This window comes from Halichondria panicea, chromosome 7 (assembly GCF_963675165.1).
Source record: "Halichondria panicea chromosome 7, odHalPani1.1, whole genome shotgun sequence".
NCBI lineage: Eukaryota > Metazoa > Porifera > Demospongiae > Suberitida > Halichondriidae > Halichondria > Halichondria panicea.
The window spans coordinates 6,902,220-6,924,282 of NC_087383.1; the positions used below are offsets into that span (position 1 = coordinate 6,902,220).

General features: G+C 39.8%; 1 protein-coding gene and 2 long non-coding RNA genes across 5 annotated transcripts in view; all 3 read right to left on the reverse strand.

Annotated features, from left to right (window-relative positions):
- LOC135338559 (uncharacterized) overlaps positions 1-22,063 on the reverse strand; it is a 51,907-nt gene that overhangs the window by 6,603 nt on the left and 23,241 nt on the right. The gene's annotated exons all lie outside the window — the stretch shown is intronic.
- LOC135338660 (uncharacterized) lies at positions 1,421-2,507 on the reverse strand. The gene is made up of 3 exons (XR_010395707.1): positions 2,365-2,507; positions 1,869-2,204; positions 1,421-1,528 (listed from the first exon to the last, which is right to left on the reverse strand). It is a non-coding gene; the product is annotated as an uncharacterized LOC135338660 (long non-coding RNA).
- Positions 10,476-22,034, reverse strand: LOC135338464 (uncharacterized). The gene is made up of 6 exons (XM_064534606.1): positions 21,870-22,034; positions 21,453-21,557; positions 12,701-14,898; positions 12,070-12,126; positions 10,974-11,323; positions 10,476-10,706 (listed from the first exon to the last, which is right to left on the reverse strand). Exons 2-5 carry the CDS (start codon positions 21,520-21,522, stop codon positions 11,282-11,284), a joined length of 2,367 nt encoding a protein of 788 aa, XP_064390676.1. The 5' UTR covers positions 21,523-21,557; positions 21,870-22,034; the 3' UTR covers positions 10,476-10,706; positions 10,974-11,281.

Genomic DNA, 22,063 nt, shown 5'->3' on the forward strand with positions numbered 1-22,063 from the left:
CGGGAATTGTGGGATACTCCAGTAAATAGCTAGTGGCAGTAGATAATGTGGCAACGAGCATCGCAGCCAGTACAAGTGAGTGGTTAGTCATGATCGACAAGGAAGTATTCAGTGGAGCTAGTGTATAGGATGCAGCTTTTGATGGGTGGCAATCAATATCTGGTATAGCTTTTATTATGCTAATCCAAAGCTTCTGTGATAAATAATTATACTCATGTTTTGCACATGTATACGTTACTTCAATGTGTACGAGAAGTTGTAGATGATGGAGGAGTACAAGGTGACACTGTGGAGGATGCATGAGGACGACTCATTGGACGGCTTGGGGGGTGTCACACAGGAGTGTGAAGTAGAGGGGGAAATAAGGCATGCTTTTAAAACTAATCATGCTAAAAAAGGTCAACTCTTATTTCACTACCCTGTTGGTATTGCAAGCTTCACATTCAGTCATACAATCATAGATGATACAGTAATGACGTGACGTGGATGTGAAACGTTTCCGGATTCCAGTATTCTGCTTGAATCTATAATTATCATACCCATGAAGCTTCTTATACAAACTAATATTAATTGTGAGTAATAGTTGACTTGAGCAAGTGTTCCTGTACACCAATATGCCTGCATTCATGTATATACACTGTGGAATCTACATTTGCAATGATTGTATATTGTGACGTAGGTATGGTAGAATGCTTCCTGTGGGAGTTGCGCTAATGAACTCTTGATCCAACAATTGTTGTGTTAAAATCTCTTATTAAATTTTCAAAACCACATTAATTATAGCAAATCATTGAGAAATTGAAATTACAAAAGTGTGTTCAGTTTGCAGTGCTCTTGCACACTATAGAGAGATAGTCCTCCCTCCATGCAGTGTGACAGCCAGCACCGTCGCGAGTATGTGGCACTGCATCGCTGGCCCCCCGCCCATCCGCCCATGGGACCATCTGGGATATCTGCAGCAAATGCATAATAAATTAGTCTCAAGCAATTGTTGTTGTATAAACCACCTACCTACACTGTAAAAAATGATTGAAAAAAAGTGTGGTGGACACACTAAAACCGTCGCATATAGCACGCTTTTTTGAAAAAGTGTGCTATATGCGACGGTTTTAGTGTGCTCACCGCACTTTTTTTTTACACTGTATTGAGGCTATCCCAGTCCAGTTGATTAGAAGGTTCTGTTAGTTCCAGTTGGTTTGAAGGTTATGTTAAATCCAGGTGGTTAGAAATCGAGTATAGTTATACGTACTGTCTATACAGGGACAAAGCATCGTGTGTGTATGTAGTACTAGGCACACCCACAGATCACATGAAGGTGTGGAAAGGTGGGTGTGGCCTTGCATTAGAGGCGTGGTCACATGTACATTGTGGGTGTGGCCTGACCATTCCTCCTCCTGATCATTTTTCTTCTTCTTTCATGATTTATAACAACGAAAATGAAAAAAAATGAAAATATGAAAGGGCCCCCAATAAATAAAACGAGTTGATGATTGAATTATGACTGATGAGATGTAGTTGAGTGTAGTAGCTGTGGGTACAAGGGCAGAGGGTTAGAATACACACACACGATTGTATAGGACAATAATGTTGCAACTCATAATACACACACAACACTATAATTATAGCTATAGGAGCATGTACAGTGGAACCCCTCTATAACCAACACCTTTGTATGCATGGGGATCAATGTTTTGGCCTTTATACATCAGAGGTGGCCTTTGTTGAGAGGTTGTTAATTGTAGTACACAAACTGTTATTTGGGACCTGAGTGCCTGGCTGTTATAATTTTTTTATAGCAACTGGCCTTTATTCGGAGGTGGTTGTTAACAGAGGTTCCACTGTAATACATATATAATATAGACACTCACTTTTTCTTAAGGAGGAGGACATTGTATTCCACCAATGCCAGTGATGTCATTGCCGGTGAAGAGATGCTCCATACAGACTTGACTTAATGTATAGTAGCAGTAGATACTCTGTATAGTGTTGTTTCCTTTAGTATTCTCCAAATTCCGCCAGTGGTCTCCCAGAACATGTATTGTGATAATAACATTGTTAGGGCAGAGGTTAGGACACAGCATGTAATGTAATGCTCATGCAGTAATAATAATGATGCCTATTATTATAATGCTGGATATAACTCCACCCTTGCAGTACAACCCAGGTGAGGAGTGCCAGTATCAGTCGCTGTCCGTCCACTGTCCCTGTATAGAAACAATTATACACATGCCTACTAGACTATGACCACTTAAGCCTCTCAATACTAACATATAACACTGTGTTTGCATGTATACAGTTTATACTACACAAGAGTAGCTAGGGGAAGGGGTTTAGTATCATGTGATACAAATCACACACACTCACTCGTCCTTAAGGAGGAGGACGTTGTTTGTATTGAAATCCTTCCAGTGATATAGAGACTTGACTTGAGTATAGCAGTAGGAGCTAGTATAGTAGATAGGCTTGCTGTTTCCTGTAATCTGGTGAGCATGGCAGAGAGGCATGCATGGGGACGCACACTGCAAAAACACTTTTGTTATTGTGACACAGTTTGCTACCGGCACAAAATGTTATCTTGACAAAACGTTTGTCAATTTCCTGCAATTATTGTTATAACGACAAATCATAGTTTATTTAACTATTAATATAGTTTATCTAACTATTAATATTTGTTATTATAATGGTAGATTGTTATTTGAACACATGTGTTGTCATTTTGTCGAAGCGTTGTTGATCTCACATTTAGTGGAAGTTACCGTTCATTGTCAAATTAACATTAATGTGTGACAATAACAAATTATAAAGTTACAGCTAGAACTCTACTAAAAGATACGTGCAAGTTTGCATCGCTGATTTTCAACCTACTCAACCTATACTCGATTACCCTAGCTCGTAATAAAATTGTCTACACTGAAACATCTCAGTTGCCCTGATGCTTATATCTTTGCATGCTCATGTTCAATTGTGTATGTAGCAATTGGAGACTTGTGACTGGGCATGGTAAGTTTTACAGTGGCAGTGAAGAAGTCAGGAGCCTCCAGAGTCCTTCAGTGCAGTGCAGTGCTTTCTCTATAGCTCTAACTCTAGCTAGTCTCGAGGCCAGATTCTGATAAAGGAGAGTTTAGCTCTGGAACTATAGGTGTGGCATGAGGGGGCGTTTAGGGAATAACAGGGTGGGCGGAGCCTCAAAATTACTTAGCACATGGTGCTTGCAGCTGCACCAGACTTGCAGCTGCTCATGCAGCTTTATACCATCACTGACTGCATGCCTGTACCCCTGGCCCTGGGCTACCATGTTCCATGTACACCAGCTAGGATCTAGGAGTCAAGAGTCACCTGCATCTGCAGCTTGAAAGAAAAGACAATTGCAAGTTAGTCAGTGCTCATTGCTAAACTCAACTTATTGCCCAATACTCTCTTTCAGATTTTCTTAAAGAGTAGACTAGTACCACCATCTCAAAGAAAAAAGTTAAGTTCCATTGCATGCTGTTGGCATGTACATGATCCCAAAACTCTGAATTCACAGTCTACAAATCACTGCTAACCTTAACCGTACCGGCGTACTCCACCATGTACCAGCTTCAAAGAAAAAGAATTTAAGTTATCCGGCTTGCTCATTGTTAAATAAGTGTGTTTGCATGTTTCTTCCAGCTGCAGATTTTACCGTACCCCACAATGTACCAGCTAGGAGTCTACTTAACCTTAACCACCTTCATCGACTTCAAAGAAACGACTTGCAAGTTATGTCCAATTCCATAAAACTATAATTATAGCTAGCTAGAGGGCAACTGTCCCTGGTTTCGACTGGTCAACTTCATCAGTAGCATACTGATTTACGAGTTTGTGTCTTCATGTGTCAGTACACTGGTTTCGACTGGTCAACTTCGTCCATGGGGTGATAGCTAGCATACTGATTTACGAGTTTGTGTGTATATGTGTCCTCATGTGTCAGTTACACTGGTTTCGACTGGTCAACTTCGTCCATGGGGTGATAGCTAGCATACTAATATACGAGTTTGTGTGTATATGTGTCCTCACGTGTCAGTTACACTGGTTTCGACTGGTCAACTTCGTCCATGGGGTGATAGCTAGCATACTAATTTACGAGTTTGTGTGTATATGTGTCCTCACGTGTCAGTTACACTGGTTTCGACTGGTCAACTTCGTCCATGGGGTGATAGCTTATACTATTTACATTTTGCACTACATATGTGTTGGTAACTATAGTGACTTCAATCTTTTGTTCTGTAGGGGCTTATTGTGACGAAAATGATCTGAGGGATGTAGCATTCATGAAACCAAACAAAACGCCTGAGTTCACTGTACTGGAATTTCAAGAAACGCTAAGTGATGAACACTAAAAACAATTTATTGACAGAAGAAATGTATTGTGCTGCATGTCATGTGATCCAGTGATCTTGTTCTATCATAAACTCATTGTTCTAATACCGTTTGACCTTCTGCATGTGCGTACGTGCGCGAGAAAACAACTAATTAAATGACAAAGGTATAGTGTTAATTTAACAAAGAAATTCACTTTATAGCAGTGTTAATTCAACATTCACTTTGCTATTTTGACATAGAAGTACAATAAATTGGTGAAATTCAGATGACACAATACTTTGTTGTTTTAACATAATTTCTTTGCTTGTATGACAAAACATTGTAGGTTGTTTTACCTTTGTCATTCTAACAAATATTATTCTGTCATGTGAGATTCATCACCGGGACAAACTTTTGTTTGTTAAATTAACAAAAGTGTTTTTGCAGTGCATGCATGGGGTGGAGTGGGACTCAATACTGTAAAGGAGTCAGTCTCAGTACATGTCTAATAGTTTGCTTGTTCGAGTTAAAATTAATCAGCTCTGCATTGCTTGCTTGGAATTCCAACAGTAGTCTGTATTGTAAAACACAATAGATTATTAGTGTAGAGGGAGGAACACATAACATGGAATTCAGTACTAATACAATAATGCTCATGTCAGTCATAATTATTATAATGCTCAGTAACTTACAAACACACACACACAAGAGTAGCTAGGGGGAGGGGCATGTCATGTGATACAGATTATACACACTCACTCGTCTTTAAGGAGGGGGAAATTTGTTAATTTTGCCAGTACGTAGAGAAATGATCCATATCATGCAGACTTGTACTTGAGTAGTAGCAGTGCGATGCATAGACTGGACGCTTCCTCTATTAGAGTTCCATTATAGTGGTCTCCGGCCGGCTCACAACATGTATTGTGACAAGAGGTGATTGGGGTCAGAGGTCAGGACACATGATTATAGCATGCTAATTGGACACAATGCTCAGTAATGAACGTCATTATAATGCTCAGTAACTACATAATTGTAATGCTCAGTAAAATACAACTGCCATTCCAGCCTCCTATCCATGCAGGTGAGGAGTGCCAGTATGAGTCCTTGCATGTTCCTCCAGTGTCCCTGTAGAAACAATTATACACATCAACCAGAGCAGCTCAGTATAGTGTGTATTGATTGCATGAGAGGAGACCAACACACACACAACAGTAGCTAGGGGGAGGGGCTTAATGTCATGTGATATAGATTATACACACTCATTCGTCCTTAAGGAGGAGAACTTTGTTTCTTCGAGGGACTTGAGTAGATACTTCAGTATACAACTAGCTTGTCTTAAAGATATTTTGTAGACTTAGACACTTGATTTCGCAGTTTATTGTTTTTTGTGGTCCATTTTCAGTTCTGTAGAAATCAATAGAGCAGCTAGGTCATCTAACACACACAACTGCAGCCACAGTAATATGCTAATACAACACTCCTCACCAGTCACTCTATTCCAGGCACCCTAGTCTCCAACACCAACACAACACAATAGTGACTATTGAAATAATAGAGCTCTATAATAACGAGGGGCCCCTCAAAACATAATAGCTGTGTAAAATAATAATTATGAATGAGATGACTGGTGTTTATCGAGTAGAGTGTGATGGATGAGGGTACCACCAGCACATTTTTCTTTAGAAGTGGCAAATGCCATATCGTCTCTTCCAAACCACAACACCATCTTGGTGGGCGACCTAAACTGCCCAGATGTAGATTGGTCATCTTTGTCTGGAAAAACTCCACTCTCGGTTTCTATTTGTAACTCACTTTTCGCTCAGAACTTTCTCCAACTGATTGCATCTCCAACACACACAAAAGGAAACATACTGGACGTAGTATGCACGAATTCACCAGACAGGATACTCAACCTGCACATTGACTCGTCTAATTGTTCACCTATGTCTGATCACTTCCTTATCACGTTCTCACTAGTTGGCTTAAAAACACCAAAACTACTCTCTAAAGACAAACCGGCCAGCAACTACAACTTTAAAAAAGCAAATTTTAATTCCATGTCTGAGTTTTTTATCTGCCAACCCAAGCCTGCCTGTTCAGTCCATCTAGAAAAAATCATCTCAAGAGCACAGGAAATATTTGTGCCCAAATTTAACTCTCAGAAGTCAAAAAGCCCAAAATGGTATACCACAGAAATGAGACATACTATCAATCGCTGCAAAACGCTTACACGCAGAAACAAATCCAAACCCACTGAGAGTACATCCCTAAGGCTATCTAACTTGTCTACTCATCTCTAGGAACTAATGACAACTGCCAAATCTGAGTACGAAAAATCGTTGGCAGTATGCTTTAAGTTCAACCCAAGTAAACTATTCCGTCATCTGCGCGACCTAAGTAAGAAAAGTCCACAAACTAGAACAATAATCCACAACGGCTCCATCATCACAGATACTGGACAGATTGCTGAAATTTTCAACAAATACTTTAACTCGACATTCACAAGAAGTGACTATACACTTCCTCCATGGGACAAAATGCCCTCCCCCACTTATCAACTGAGCTCTATCTCTATAGAAGAGTCTGAGGTGTACGAAACCCTCACCTCACTAGACACAACAAAGTCACCAGGCCACGATAATATAAATGCGTCAACCCTCAAATGCTGTGCTACCGCTCTCACAAGATCAGTCACACACATTTTCAATTCTAGCCTATCTTCACATACTTTCCTACCCCACTGGAAGGTCCACAAAATCTGCCCAATCCCAAAGAAGGGCAACCCCCATCTTGTAGAAAACTTTCGGCCCATCTCTCTTCTCCCAATTATATCCAAAGTCTTTGAAACTATCATCTACAAGAAAATTATTACATTCGTGAGACCAAAGATAACATGCCAACAATTCGGGTTCCTAAGAAACCGATCATGTCTTTCTCAATTAATCCTATTCTTTTCCCAAGTTTTTGACAACATAGAAAACCGAAAACCTACAGATGTCATCTACCTAGATTTTAAGAAAGCTTTCGACACGGTCCCACACAATGAGCTGTTGCTAAAGCTTTGGAAAGACAGGCATCACAGGCCCTCTTTGGCTGTGGTTTAAATCGTACCTACAAGACAGGATACACTTCACAAGTGTTATTAATACTCCATCCAACTACTTACCAGTTGTGTCAAGAGTTCCGCAAGGAAGCATCCTAGGCCCACTGTTATTTATTATTTTTATCAATGACCTACCGGAGTGCATCTCATCTGCCAATCCATTTCTATTTGCGGACGACACAAAGCTAGTAAAGTGCATCACTTCTACGGAAGACCAATTGGAATTACAAACAGACATCAACCAGTTGTCATCCTGGTGCACTACTTGGAACATGCAACTCAATGAAGGAAAATGTAATGTGCTGCGCATAACTCATCCTAGCTGGCACGAAGACAACCCTAATACACTCTACTCAATCCACAATTCTCACCTTAACTTTGCTACAAAAGAAAAAGACCTAGGCTTGTGCATAGCCAACAACCTCTCCTGGTCACTGCATTATAACCTCATATCATCTAAGGCCTACCGAGCTCTTAACCTCATCCGACGGACGATTTCAATGAAATCAGAAACCAGCACAAAAAAATCGTTATATATAACCCTAGTTAGATCCCAGGTCACCTACTGCTCCCAAGTCTGGAGACCAAATTTGATCAAGGACATTCAAAAACTAGAAAGAATCCAGAGGAGAGCCACCAAATTCATACTCAATGATTACTCAAGCTCATACAGATCAAGGCTGTCCGATTTGAAGCTACTACCTCTAATGTACTGGTTTGAAATACAGGACATAATGTTTCTAGTAAAGTCACTAAAGGAACCCTCGGACAACTTCAACATAAGAGATCACATCAAATTCGTTACTGGTCGCACCCGCTTCAGTTGCAACAACAAACTCACTGTACAAGCCAATCACTACAGCGCAAGCAGACACTTCTACCTCAATCGTATCACAAGGTTATGGAACCTGATGCCCACTATGCTGATGGATATCAGCGCACCACTAACTTCAACAAAGAATACACTCCACCATTACTTCTGGGAGCACTTCAAACAAAACTTTGTCTCTGACATCCCATGTACCTACCACTTAATGTGCCCATGCAACAGATGCTACACACGTAATTATAGCTAGCTTCACATGTAATCATTAAATTATCCAGCTGTGTCGCTCAATGCGGCACAGTCTGTCAGCTATAGTCTTTGCTACAACAATCACTTGTTTTTATATCATTCACGTTACAGGCTGTAAAGTCTTAATAATAATAATAATAATAATAATATCGTTGTGTATGGCCGGCCATACATGTACGTGTAGCCTTCGAGAAGATTCCTTAGTGTTCGTGGCCGGCCACCTGATTGGCGAGTAGAAGAATCGAGAGTCTTGAGAGAACGGGTCTTGATTTTGAACAAATGTGGAGAAATCTTGTGTGTCAGCCTTTTTATAAGATTTCTGCGCACATGCGCTTTATCAGATTATTATTGCTGGCTCAGCAGTTTTCTGCAGAAAAAGAAGGAGGGGCTGAATCGTGTACAATGCAGCAACCCTGCATTTGCATCAGTCTGAGACACTTCCTCCAGTCCATGTAGTCGCACACAGTTTGCTATGACTTTGTATAACCTGTTGTAGCATTGTTCTGCATGGTGGAGAGGAGATCTTGAGGTTTGGCTTGTCGGGAGAGAGGGGGACTGCTTTGTACTTCTTTGCATGTGTTATAATTATTATAATTAATGTGTGCCTGCATGGCCAATATTGTGCTAACAGTGGTATAATTATATGTAACAATTATTGGGATCTTTGGAGCACACAAAAGAGGCCTCGATCCTTAGCAAAAACTCTGCCTGGGATCGAGTCTATATATACAATGTGCTGTGCTTATTAATTAATTAAGACACCGCTCTTGAATAATTGAGGGATGATTCCTTCTTTGCTGTGATCCACAGTGCATAATTATAACTATGTACCACTAAAAACTCAACATCTCTTTTATTGCTCCTGAGTTACTGTGCATGTTACACAGCTCAGTCATACATCACTATAAATTATACATGCACTGCATTATAATTATTATCACTCTTTTGGTTTCTTAATGAAGTCATCAGCCCCGCCGAGGGTTTGCACTTTAGTGCTCTAGTTATACATGCAAGTGAGGTATATATATAGACGGTATATTATAGTGTGTGTTGCTCAAGGATCAGCAATGAAGTACTAGCTCGTATAATTATATAAGAGTTTCTACTGATAGGATGGCTTCTATAATTATAGTCATGGATTTAATTTTATAAGTTTGTAGATTTGCAAAATAAGCTTGGTTCTCAAATATGACTTATAATTATTATTATACTGCTACGTACATGCAGTACAGAAAACTGAATGTGTGTACATGTAGCAAAACTAATTGTCCATGGAGTCTATAGCTATATACTTTATAATAATTATTTTATAATTATACATTATAGGTATATAGCTGCAAGAGGGCTGAAAGGCTGCACTGAACAGATGCAGCATAATTATTATGCCATTAATAATAATAATAATAAATCAATTCAACAATGGTCGATCATGATCATTTCCTATCCTTTGAGTTTTCCATTTTGACACATCCTCAGAGGCATAAGCAGCGGTGATGTTTTCTAATCTGCATGCGTATAATTATAATAATTATAGATTACCGTTAATTTCCAACTTTTCATTATAGTCGGAACAATCATTTTGGTGTAAAACTTTTGACAAAAACATAGTTTAACTTTAATTAAAAGAAAAAGCTAAGCTAGGGATACGTATTATATATTATTATTGGTGTTCAGCATCAGCATTATAATAGTTACCGTATATCTTCTAATTTATCGGACAGTAAAAAATAATTATTTTGGAAATTGTCCGGGTATAATTGGAACAGATTTTTATAGATCATGCGAAGTGTCCGGAATAATTAGAACAAGCAAGCAGCTGCATGCGAGCTAGCTAAGTTTAATAGAACAGGGTACGACTAAATAGTTGCACTAGCTATCTAAAACTAGCTACTCAAAGCTATCTAACTGCAGCACTCCAAGTCTTACTTGCCGTCTGTGAATGTAAACTCTACTTTTCAAAGTATTGTCCGGATATTTAGAACAAATGTAATATTAAAGCACTGAGTGTCCGTTGTATTAGAACAACGAAAATTGCCCAAAAGAGTGTCCGGAGTAATTAGAAGTGTCCGATAAATTAGAAGATATACGGTAACTGTAAATGACAGAGCTAAGCTAAATAGGGTATAGAATACGTAATAATAATTATTGTTAGTGTTCAGCATTAGATCATTGATAGTTAGAACTGCTCCATCTCCATCATCATGACTGTGTGCATGGGAGGACTCAGTTAGTGATTATACAACTGCATGTGTGTAATGATTATAATTATGACTGCATGCCGCAGGACGAGACTAAGTGAACTTTACAATAATTATTAGTTATAGGGCTCAGGTATAATTATAGTATAATAATTATATGGGCATCTACATAATTCAGCTGATAAAACTAACCCCAAAATAAGATTAATGTCCAAAATGCATAAATGCACATGAATGTATATGATAATAATTAAAAGTGTTTTACAGTACTCACATTCTGAGTCAAGTACTGACAGACTTGAGCAGCTACTTCCGTTCTATTCAGCCTCAGTAGCAGCTCCAACAGTGCTCTGAATGTGGCCTTGAAAGAGTTCTTCTGTTTCCATATTGATAAGCATTTGGCCATGGCTGACTGAGCATCGTATTGAACGAGGCTAGTTTTCACAGTACTTTGATCAGCGGCACTCAGACCCATTGCTTGAGAGTAGAGCTCCAAACTGTCGAAATAGGCAGCTATGACTGGGACTTTATTATCAGGGATCTCTCTATCAAGTTGGACGGTATCGACACGGTACCTGTCCATCAACTCTTGAAGACCAACTCCTCCCTCATCAGAGGTTGTGCCTATACAAGGAGTTGAGCATTAACCATTATACATTCAAACTGGCAGATTAGGGGGTATCACATTTCAGTTGCAGTATTAGTACATAATTATAACTAGTGTTCAAGCTGGCGCTGTGCTAATGCCTCTCGCCATGTTTTTGCTTTTGCTCAAAAGTATTAGAGTGTTATATTAGTTTCTATAATGAATTTTATATTAAAGTTAGCCTATCTATATAAAGTCACTGAGAAGAAAAGACTTATTTACATGCATCTATTGTTGTTATTATTTATTGTATTATGTGGCTTACCAGGACCTCAAGAAAGAAGAAAATTGATTCTTCCAGGATCTGTAGTTCAGCTAGTATATATAATATCTAAGAAGAAAAGATCTGTGTACATGCATATATCTATATTGTTATAATTATAGTAGTGTTTTGTGGCTTACCAGGCCCTCAAGACAAAGATGATTCTGCCAGGAGGATCTGGATCTGAATCTTGGATATTATTTTCTCACACATGGGGAATGAGCGCGCGTGCGCATTACATCCATAGGAATAATTAAAGGGTGTGTCCAAAGAGATCAATTTCACATATGGCTACTGCTAGCTAGCTGTTTTAACAGATATTTTCTGAGTATTGTAGCTAACAAAAAGCTAGCGCTTTAGATCGGGTATAGCTATAGTGAAAATAGTTATAGCTTAATTTTAGGTATAATTATGATGACACTATAGGAGACAGAATACTTTGAACAATTATAGATCTCTGACCAGGGCTTGAGGGTTGTCTGACTTCAGTCCTCTCAATAGTTGGCAGTGTGGCTCCATCTATAATAATAGGGGAAATACAAGTTATTCAAAGGAATTTAAGACAACTACGCACACCTAAAGCTACTAGAAGGATTTGTTTGTGAGCATCAAACATTTGAGAACTTTGCGATGGTTGATCAATTTGCAACAATAAATCCGCAAAACCTACTAGTAAATACACACGATCCTTGCCATAATGCAATAGTTAGATCGCAAAGGGTCAAATTTTCTGCTGAATTGGCTCATTCGCAAAGGTTTTTCACCCGCAAAATATTCTATACGATATAGAATTATCAGGACAGCAGTATTAATTATACATGCAGGCCCTGTAGAGGCAAATTAGTATACTCATGTGTGCTTGAACTGGGTGAGGGTTCAGACTCCTCAGGTTGCTGTGGCAACATGTTTTCACAAAATAACGTAGGAGCAACACCTGCCAAAACCTATAACCATGAGACAAAAGTATATTTCAACATAACAAATTTAACTTATGGGTCTGAAAACATGAGACGATTATGTACAAAATCCAGAGTTGATATTATAATTATAAGGCATGCATAAACAGAACTTTCAATTAGTTTCCATGACTCACAAGAGGGTTCTTCCCAGAGAAGACACTGAGTGGATCCAGAATCAGTCTCAATGCTCTGCAAGTGCCGTCACCACTGTCCCTCCACACCCTCAGGGCATGCTCTAGACTGCCACTCATTCCATGTGTGCTCTTAGCAGCAGCTCTAGAAACAACTGAACAAACAATGTCTGATAGTTCACGATTCTTGCTCCAACAAGATGAAAGAGCTGAGAGCAGTCCATCACAGAGTTTCTCATCGTGTGCTGGGTCACCTTTGTTGCATAGACCTTGTAGAATATTTTCACCGAGATCAGCGTACACCTCAGATTGCAGCAGCTCACCCACGGGTACAACTTGTGTGCTGGTGGTAGATTTAACGAATTCCTTCTGACAAGAAATGCTTTTAGCAACAGATTTCATACTAAACAATGGAGCACCAGCGATGTCAGTGGAAGGTAACAACCGTTCGTCGGTGTCTATGTTGGGGCAAAACTCACGAGCAGCTTCAACCACTTTGTTGATAACAGTGGATCGTACATCGAGTACATCTAACGAGACCTTAGGTGCTTGTAGTTGAATAATGACACTCTTCATCTCCATCACCTCAACACGGACTCTGATTCCATCCTCAGTGAGCCAACACACACCAGTCTTCCAGACCGAGCATTGACCTTGCAAGGCAGGATTGTCAGTGTCCACCACTGGAGCAAGACCAAGCGACAGAGACAGTCGAAGGAGAAGAACGTGAAGAAATCGAGGGTTGAAAAAATGGTCATTGTGTGCACAGGCCAGGGACCAGTTGAAACTGTACTGGAAATTAATAGTGGTAGCCATTGGTTCGCTGGAAGCTTCCAATCGGATCAGTGCTGGACAGAAGATGAAGCCTCCAGAGACGGACACAGACGTTGCAGGAAGATGCTTGTCGATAAGACTGAGCACTATTTTGTCTTCAATGGGAACGGCTAGCTCGAGATGAAACAAGTATCCAATGAGCATGTCAATGTTGAAATTGGGGAAGTGTTTAGCGAGATCTGATTTTAGAACAACCCCAGTACTTGTGGAAAGCTCACAATGCTGTGTGAAATCTTCAGGAGCAAAAATGGTCCCATTTACTTCAGCCAAGAGTTTCGATTTGTCAATAACGATAAAGCTCTTTTCTGGAAAGGAAGCATTGCAAAGGAAAAGAATATGACCTTTGTCACTGAGTTGAACACAGATATCAACAAGTCGTGGAATGCTGGTAGGCACGAAAGAAAGAACATTTTCATCTTTTCTAGAAACACGATACTTCATTTTCCCCTGAACTTCTTCCAGGGTTACAGCAATCTCACCCGAGTACTTGTCAAGAAGGTGGACAAGAAACATATGAGCATTGAGGCTCACAGACAACCGCTCTCGAATGGAAGCACAGCTAGTTCCAACAATATCCCTAAACATCGTCATGCCATCAGAACTTGAAAAGCGACAATCCATTGAAACAAAACCAGCAAGATCAAACATCGAAAACTTTTGAATGGCTCGTACTATAATTTTCTTCTTTTGCTCCGCTTGTGTGCTTGTCACGAGATCAGCATGACTACCTACCACAATGAGTGGTGCTTTGCCCTCCATATTGGCACACTGGTTGGCAACAATTCCCAACCAATAGGAGACGGAGGTTGCTGTGATGGTGTCGTTATTCTGGAGACCGATTACCATGACAAAAACGGGTGGACACGTATCGACTGTATTCTTGATAATGGCAGCGTGACTGCTGTAGTAGACCTCTTGACCAGCAAAGTCATAGACCAACACATCTCCAAAGACACGACTCTTGAATAATCGAGGGATGATTCCGGCTGTTTTCTTGCTAACTCCATCGACTTCTTTAGGAGAGACGAAGATGCTGACTAGAGATGTGAATGCACTTGGCTCGTGTTCCATTGCTTCAATGAGAGTGCTCTTTCCTTCTCCACCATGACCGATAACAAGCATCTTCACTGGGTTTTTCAGGGGATCCTTTGAAAACACGTTACCAAGAGCTTTGCGATGATTGGTATAGACATCTTCGGCAGTAGCTCCATGTTGCAACAAGAGTAGAATGATTTCCTTGTTCTTTGCAAGAAAGAGTGGTGTGTGTCCATCGTCATCTTTGATATTGGGATCACAGCCAACAACGTCATTCAAAAGATATTCCACGATTTTGGTAACTCCATACTGGCAGGCAAGTAGAAGAACATCTGTAATGGAATAATCATTGAGCACCTAGCTGAAAGTACATGTATATGCAGTACTCTATAATAATATTAACCTGATTCGTTCATACAAGTTTTGGTTATTCGAAGATATAATTATCATATACATTCACGTGTTGTGTAATGCATAATTATAGTGTAGGTAATTATAATTGTATTGTGATTTACTTATTATTGTCTTGCGTCATCTCTACGACGTACATCAAAGAAATTGCGAGTACTACAAAATAATGACAGAACTCACTGAGCCGTGACCACAAAGGCAATAACGAATGCGTAAAGCCAAGCGTCGTGCTACATTACGCCTACGCCCATGTTTTAAGATTTAATTACAGTAACTTTAACCATAGAAACCACACATTGACGAGTTATAATGTCATCAAATACAATAATTATACATGTAGAATAATAATTATTAGAGATAAAACAATTGTTTTTTGTATATTGGGAGATGTCTGAAACACATTCACATGAATTTAATTAAAGCAGATACATGGTTCTAAATCAGTTTTGTTGTAGCTGTTGCTTCTGTGAGCTGTTTCTAGGAAGGAGCTCTGTCTCACAGCCTAATTAAACTTCGTAGCCAGTCAGAGAGCCAGAACACACGAGCCATGGAGAGAATCAGAACACAACAATCAGAGAGCCACAAACAGGGCCAGAGGGAGCAGACCTTTCAACATGACAGTTAACCTTTCCCAGCTCAAAATACAGACACATTTTTCTTAAAAAAATCCATATCTTATGAATACATTAAAATCACTTGTAACTATAGTCACCCAGACCCCAGCTATCTTGACACTATCATCATTACCTATCAACTGACCACCCCCACTAACTAGTAATTTTTTCACAATTATGTACATAAACAATATTGTATATGAAGGCACAAAGAGACTAAAGACACTTAATAAGTGTTCTCAATGTTCTCACGGTGACACGGTTCAATCAGGATCTGCAGAAACTTCTCTGCGAGGTTGTATCGGCAGACGCCCTTTTCAGTGAGGATTATAATGGGTCAATAATAGCTAGAAGATTGACCAGAGATTCCAACGTTCGGTCATAAAATTATTGACCGGGCAGAATTATCACGTGGCTTGTGTTCAATAAGATAAAAAAACAGGAAATGTCATGAAAAAAACAGATATCATTGAAATAGCCAAATTTGTGATAAAATCAGTGCATGCATGTATCATGCTAAGCCTCGATTCCAGGCCGCACTTCACATCAGGGAAGTGGCCGGTGAAGGAGGCTAGCATATCATGCTATGATAGCTAGCTCTAGCAAGCAAGCAAGAGACAAGCTACTGTGGCTACTTTAGAGTGAGAATTAAGGACTGCACATTTCAAATTATTAACCGACCACTTTGTGCTATATATAGCTAGTCTCACATTATTTTGTCACTTCACGTCCATTTGTGTACTAACTGGACTAAGCTATCAAGACCACATAATTATAATTATGATGTTCTATACAGGTGCAGGACTTGGTCTATAAGCTTTTTCCTATGGCTCTCCATGTTATAGCTTGATCTCTGAAAAGTATAGATTCCTATATATATATAGCTATAATTATGATCCACATAATTAAGATGTTCTATATTATAGTTACTTACAAGGTCCAGGAGCCTTGATCTATAATTATAATTATATGCTCAGGAGCTTCTTCCTCTGGCTCTCCATACATGCTCTTTATTTATAGCTTGATCTCTGAAAAGTAGATCCCTATGATCCCAATCACTGTCCTCTCGCTCAATAATTATAAGCATCGTTGTTTAGCTGCCCTATAGCACCTCCCTGAGGTTGTACTACGAAGATATTGGAGCCATTATCAAACGGTCACTAATCTTAGCCTCGTTCCCAGGCCTTTTTTTCTTGCTGTTGTTCATCCATAAATAAAAAAGAATAGCAAAATAAGGCAGCATGGAAATTAGGGTACAGTTAAGAAAAAGTAAGGGCCTGGTTTAGGAAATGGCGTGATCCACAAGGATATTTATGAACGTGGGAGATATGTAGCCCACAATCGGGACGTAAGGTATTCTCCCACGCATTCACACTTAATAATAATTATAAGACTTGACAATGTATACTGAGACACTGCCAACAAGCTACTGCATGCAAAGTCATGGAACCAGCGTGGCCAGCTCTGGTGATGATGACTAAGCTATTAGTTTAGATCTAGGACACAAGAAAAATATATTAGATATTCTATGGATAGAATCTAAATACACAATCTAGACTGGTAGAACATCTCTAGCACTGCATACCCACACTCATTTTCACCCTTCTACCGTCCTTCTACCCTCACACGACTTCCTGATATAATTATACATGCTCTCCTTTTTGCTAACTCTATACCTCTATATTCCTCCATTCCTTTCGTATTTTATTGAACAATTATAGCTAGTATAGAATGTATTGCGAGCATCAAACATAATTATATGTGAACTTTGCGAGGGTTGATCAATTCGCAATAATAAAATCGCAAAATCTACTAGTAAATACACACGATCCTTACCAGAACGCAATAGTTACATCGCAAAGGGTAAACTTTTCTGCTGCTTGGGCTCATTATGCCTCGGTGCGCATGCGCAAGCGAGGTATATGGTAGTGTGTTTGTGTGTGTGTGTGTCTAGATCTGTGTGTGTGTGTGTCTGTGTAGACTGCTACAGCTGCTCAAGGATGAATCAAGTGCAAGTAAGAGTATTATGTTTACTTGGATTTTAATTTGTAGATTTGCAAAATAATGCTTACTTGGAATGCCATTACAGCCTTTTCAGAAGAGTGCGTAGCGAAATTTGTCCATGGAGTGTTGCTACTCTACTTAGTATAGTTAGCTCTGCACTAGAACGCTAGCTATTCAGGGGCGGATCCAGGGGTGATTTTGAGGGGCTGAAGCCCCCCCCTTTTTAAAAAACTACCTATGTATTGCTAGTCTGAGGTTACAACAATTTTGCCACCAACCTTGTTACTTATGCATCTGCATGTAGACTCACTGACTTAAGAGATGCTAGACAACAGCCAAGTCTAGCTACTAAGAGTATAAAGGATGTAGGCTAGCTAGCTGGACATACTAGCTAGCTAGCTAGAACTAATATAAAAGTGCATAGGTCAACTATTGCTGTTGCTGAGTCAGCTCCTTGTGCAATGTTTGTAGCCTCGATCATATCCCAGGCCTCTCTTCCTAGGGGAGGCTATTGTGCATGCTGTTGAGCTGCAACATGGAGCAGATCTCAGCTAGTTGCAAGGAACCAGCCTTACCTCCTCTCACTCTCAGTGCAGTCTGGGTAGGCATTGTGATTCTTTCTTGTACCAAGAGTGCATGAATGTAGATGTAACATCTACAGTATACTGTTGATTAGAACGAGTTTTTTGATTAACTTTTTCATATTCAGTATTCACTTATTAATATGACAGTTCAAAGGTAAAAGTGTGAGCAAAGTGTAAAAAAGCAAAAAATTTCGCCTCCAGCGAGGCGGGAGGGGGATGCTCCCCCTCCCACACCCACCCCCTGGGTGGCTCTGCCACCCTCGTACGGGGCTTCGCCCCTCTCTACTAGCCCCCCCCTTTCATTTTTCCTGAATCCGCCCCTGCTATTGGTAACTGCAACACTGAGAAGAGAGCTGCAAGGCTCTACTGATGCAGCTATTAACCTTGGCTTGAACTTTTGGCATCGATCGTTTTTAACAACAAACAAGGTCGATCATTACCCACTCTTTGAGTTTGCATGCAGCATACAAATTAAAAAATGTTCATCATGTGTACCGCATACTATACGTGTATAAGCTTTATGTTATGTAGCTTTGGCATCTCCACCGAGGCATGCATGCATGAGCACCTGCATGCGGTGCTTTCATTCAAATTGATGACACCTATATATTATTCAAATTATCCAACATTCACAGCAACGAAATAAAACAACTACAAATTATATAGCACCATTAACCCTTTCCCGGCTTTAATTAAAAAAAAAAATACAGAATAAATACACATTTTTCTTCAAAAATACATATCTCATGAACAATGCATTGTAATCACTTGCAACTATTTCCTACAGGTAGCCCAGATCCTGGGGGTACCATGACATCATCATCATTACCTAACAACTGACCACCCCCAGTGGCGGATCCAGGGGGGGATCCCAGGGTGCCATGGATCCCCCCTTTCAGACTAAGCTATTGTGGCTTTACTACAGCTACCAGCTAGCTATTTATCAGTATTGTAGCTATTTATCAGTGTTGTAGCTTGATTCAATGATTGTACCTGTTGTTCTGATGCATCAACTGCCAAAGGAGTGTTCAGGTTAGCCTATAGGTTAGCTAGTTGACTGTTCGTAGCAGAGCTAGCTAGCTCTACGCAACTTTATTATGGGACCTTCCCCTGGGATTTTACCTAGTCACGTGTGACCGGAAGTGGGCGTAACCCCAAAAAATTTCGCGCGCTGCGCGCTCGTAGTTTGGAACCCCCCTTTTATATTTCCTGGATCTGCCACTGACCCCCACTAATTAACGATTTTTTTTACACATTTCACAATTATAAACATGCATAAACAATAATTATTGTATGAAGGCATGAAATAACTAAAGACACTAAGTAAGTGTTCTCAATGTTCTCACGGTGACATGGTTCAATCAGGATCAGCAGTTCAATGGTGGCTTATGATGTCCACTTGTGTACTAACTAGACTAAGCATACCATACTGAAGCTATCCTGACTACATTATGATACTCCATAGTTACTTACAAGGTCCAGGACTTTGGTTCATGCTCAGGAGCTTCTTCCTCCGGCTCTTCAGGCTCTATATTTATAGCTTGACCTCTGAAAAGTAGTTTACTCTCTTGGTATGATCCCAGTCACTGTCCTCTTACTCAACAAGGCCATAAGCATCGTTATTCTCACTGTCTAGCTGCCCTAGAACCTTGCTGAGGTTGTACTATGAAGATCTTGCAGGGGCGGATCCAGGGGTGATTTTGAGGGGCTGAAGCCCCCCCCTTTTGAAAAAACTACCATGTGTTGTAGTCTGACTCTACAACAATTTTGCCACCAATTATGCATCTGTAGACTCACTTGAAATCACTTGAGAGATGCTAGACAACAGCTACTAGGAGTATAAAGGATCTAGGGTAGCTAGCTGTACGTATACGTACGTACATCTGATCAGTACAGTATCACCATAGTATTAGAAGTAAGTGCAGAGGTCAACGTATTCTACTCATTAATATGAAAGTTCAAAGGTCAAATCTTGCAAAAAAATTCACCTCCGGCGAGGCTGCCCTCGTACGGGGCTTCGCCCCTTTCTAGCTAGCCCCCCCTTTTGTTTTTCCTGGATCCGCCCCTGTCTTGTATAATTATAGCCATTATCAAACGGTCACTTTTCTTTCGACAGTACTGCACGAAGTGTACCTCGAGGCAAGATATTAAAGATACCACGTGAAAGAGCAGCCCAATGCGCATGTGCTGGTACCTACAGTGTGCGCATATAGCTCCAACACAGCGCCCACAACGATTTTTTGAAAATTATCACTACCGCTGCCGTCATAATAATTATGACGGCTAAAGCCGGGAAAGGGTTAAGCCATTACTTTTTAATTTCAGCAGCTAATAATAAATTTTTATTAGCACACCACATTTTTTCAAATGTGATTGGAATAACAATTAGATTTACTGATACGTAAAATGTGGGATATATTTTCACAGTGATTATTTTATTATTCACATTGTAAAAAAGACTGCCTATAATTCAAAAAATTATTCCGGAATATTTGGTACAGGCCTATAGTCCCAGTCCTGCACCTGAGTATGAGGCGCTTTATAGGGCCGAGTGAAGCGAGTCTCTATAATAATTATAGTCATCTGTCTGTCTGTGATTGACGTACGGCACGGATTTTATCGTGATCCTACAGTAGCGATCAATATAAAGTACCCGTTCCGTTTACGTAGCACACCCGTAGTACGTTTCATAACGTTTCTGTTTTTACACCATCATAATTATTAAAAACGTTGAAATTTACTGTACCGTTTATTTACCGTTACATGTTGCAAGTACGTTGTAGAAAAGTAGCAAACAAAGAGACAATCCTAGTCATCTCAAGTACTTAGCTATGCTATGGCTTATGTCTAGCTGCAATTAAGCCTATATAGCTCTTGATCTATACATAATTATAACGCACCATTCACACTTCTCATTAAAAAGATATTAATGTCTGCAGTCTCTATAATTATATAAATATGAGTCCTATCTCTGTTCTGCAAGGTTAGAAAACGCTAATATCTATATAATTATACAGCTAACTATAACTTTACAATAATTATATAGCTATAATTATATAGCTGCGTGCAGAGCTGCATGCATGGGTATGACAATGGTTGAATAAAAAAAAATGCATTATACGCGTACTACGGACGTACTACGTAAACGGAACGGGTACTTTATATTGGCTGCTACTGTAAAGTATCATTTGAGACGTACACGCAATGGGTTGGGATATAGAAAGGTCAAGTAATATATGTCATTACAGTGCATGCATGCATATACTAACTTACTATTGATATCCACATTGCACTCTGTGATGAGGTACTTGATAGTGTCCAGCTTCCCCTCTCTGACTGCCATTCCCAGTGGAGTTAGTCCATCACTGGTCACAGCTCCTATAAATATAGTGGTGAGTCAGGACAGTGTCAGGAATGCACAATACATTGTCTCAGAAACCATAACTAATGAACGTCACCAACAACTATTGCCTGAACACCTCTACATGTCCCATACTGCACCTACCCAACTATACCCACAGTAAGTGGTGTATATATAATTATACTCAAGACATACACAATGAGTTATGGGGGGCCTAACATTGCATAAGGTATAAGATATCATTGTTGAGACATACACAATTAATGGGTAGGTAGAAAGGTAAAGTGATGCATGCCATTAGCAATCAGCGTACAAAGATATTCACTCACTATTGACATCCACATTGCACTGATTGATCAGATAACAGACAATTGCAGTGTACCTAAATTTGCAAGCAATAAGAAGTCGATTGTTCTCTGGAGAAAACGATAAAAAGTGGTTAATATGAAGCACTATAGACCCTTGTGAGGGGTGGATTAATACTATAACAAAAGGAGCATCTGTTGCTAGTCAGTAAATGACC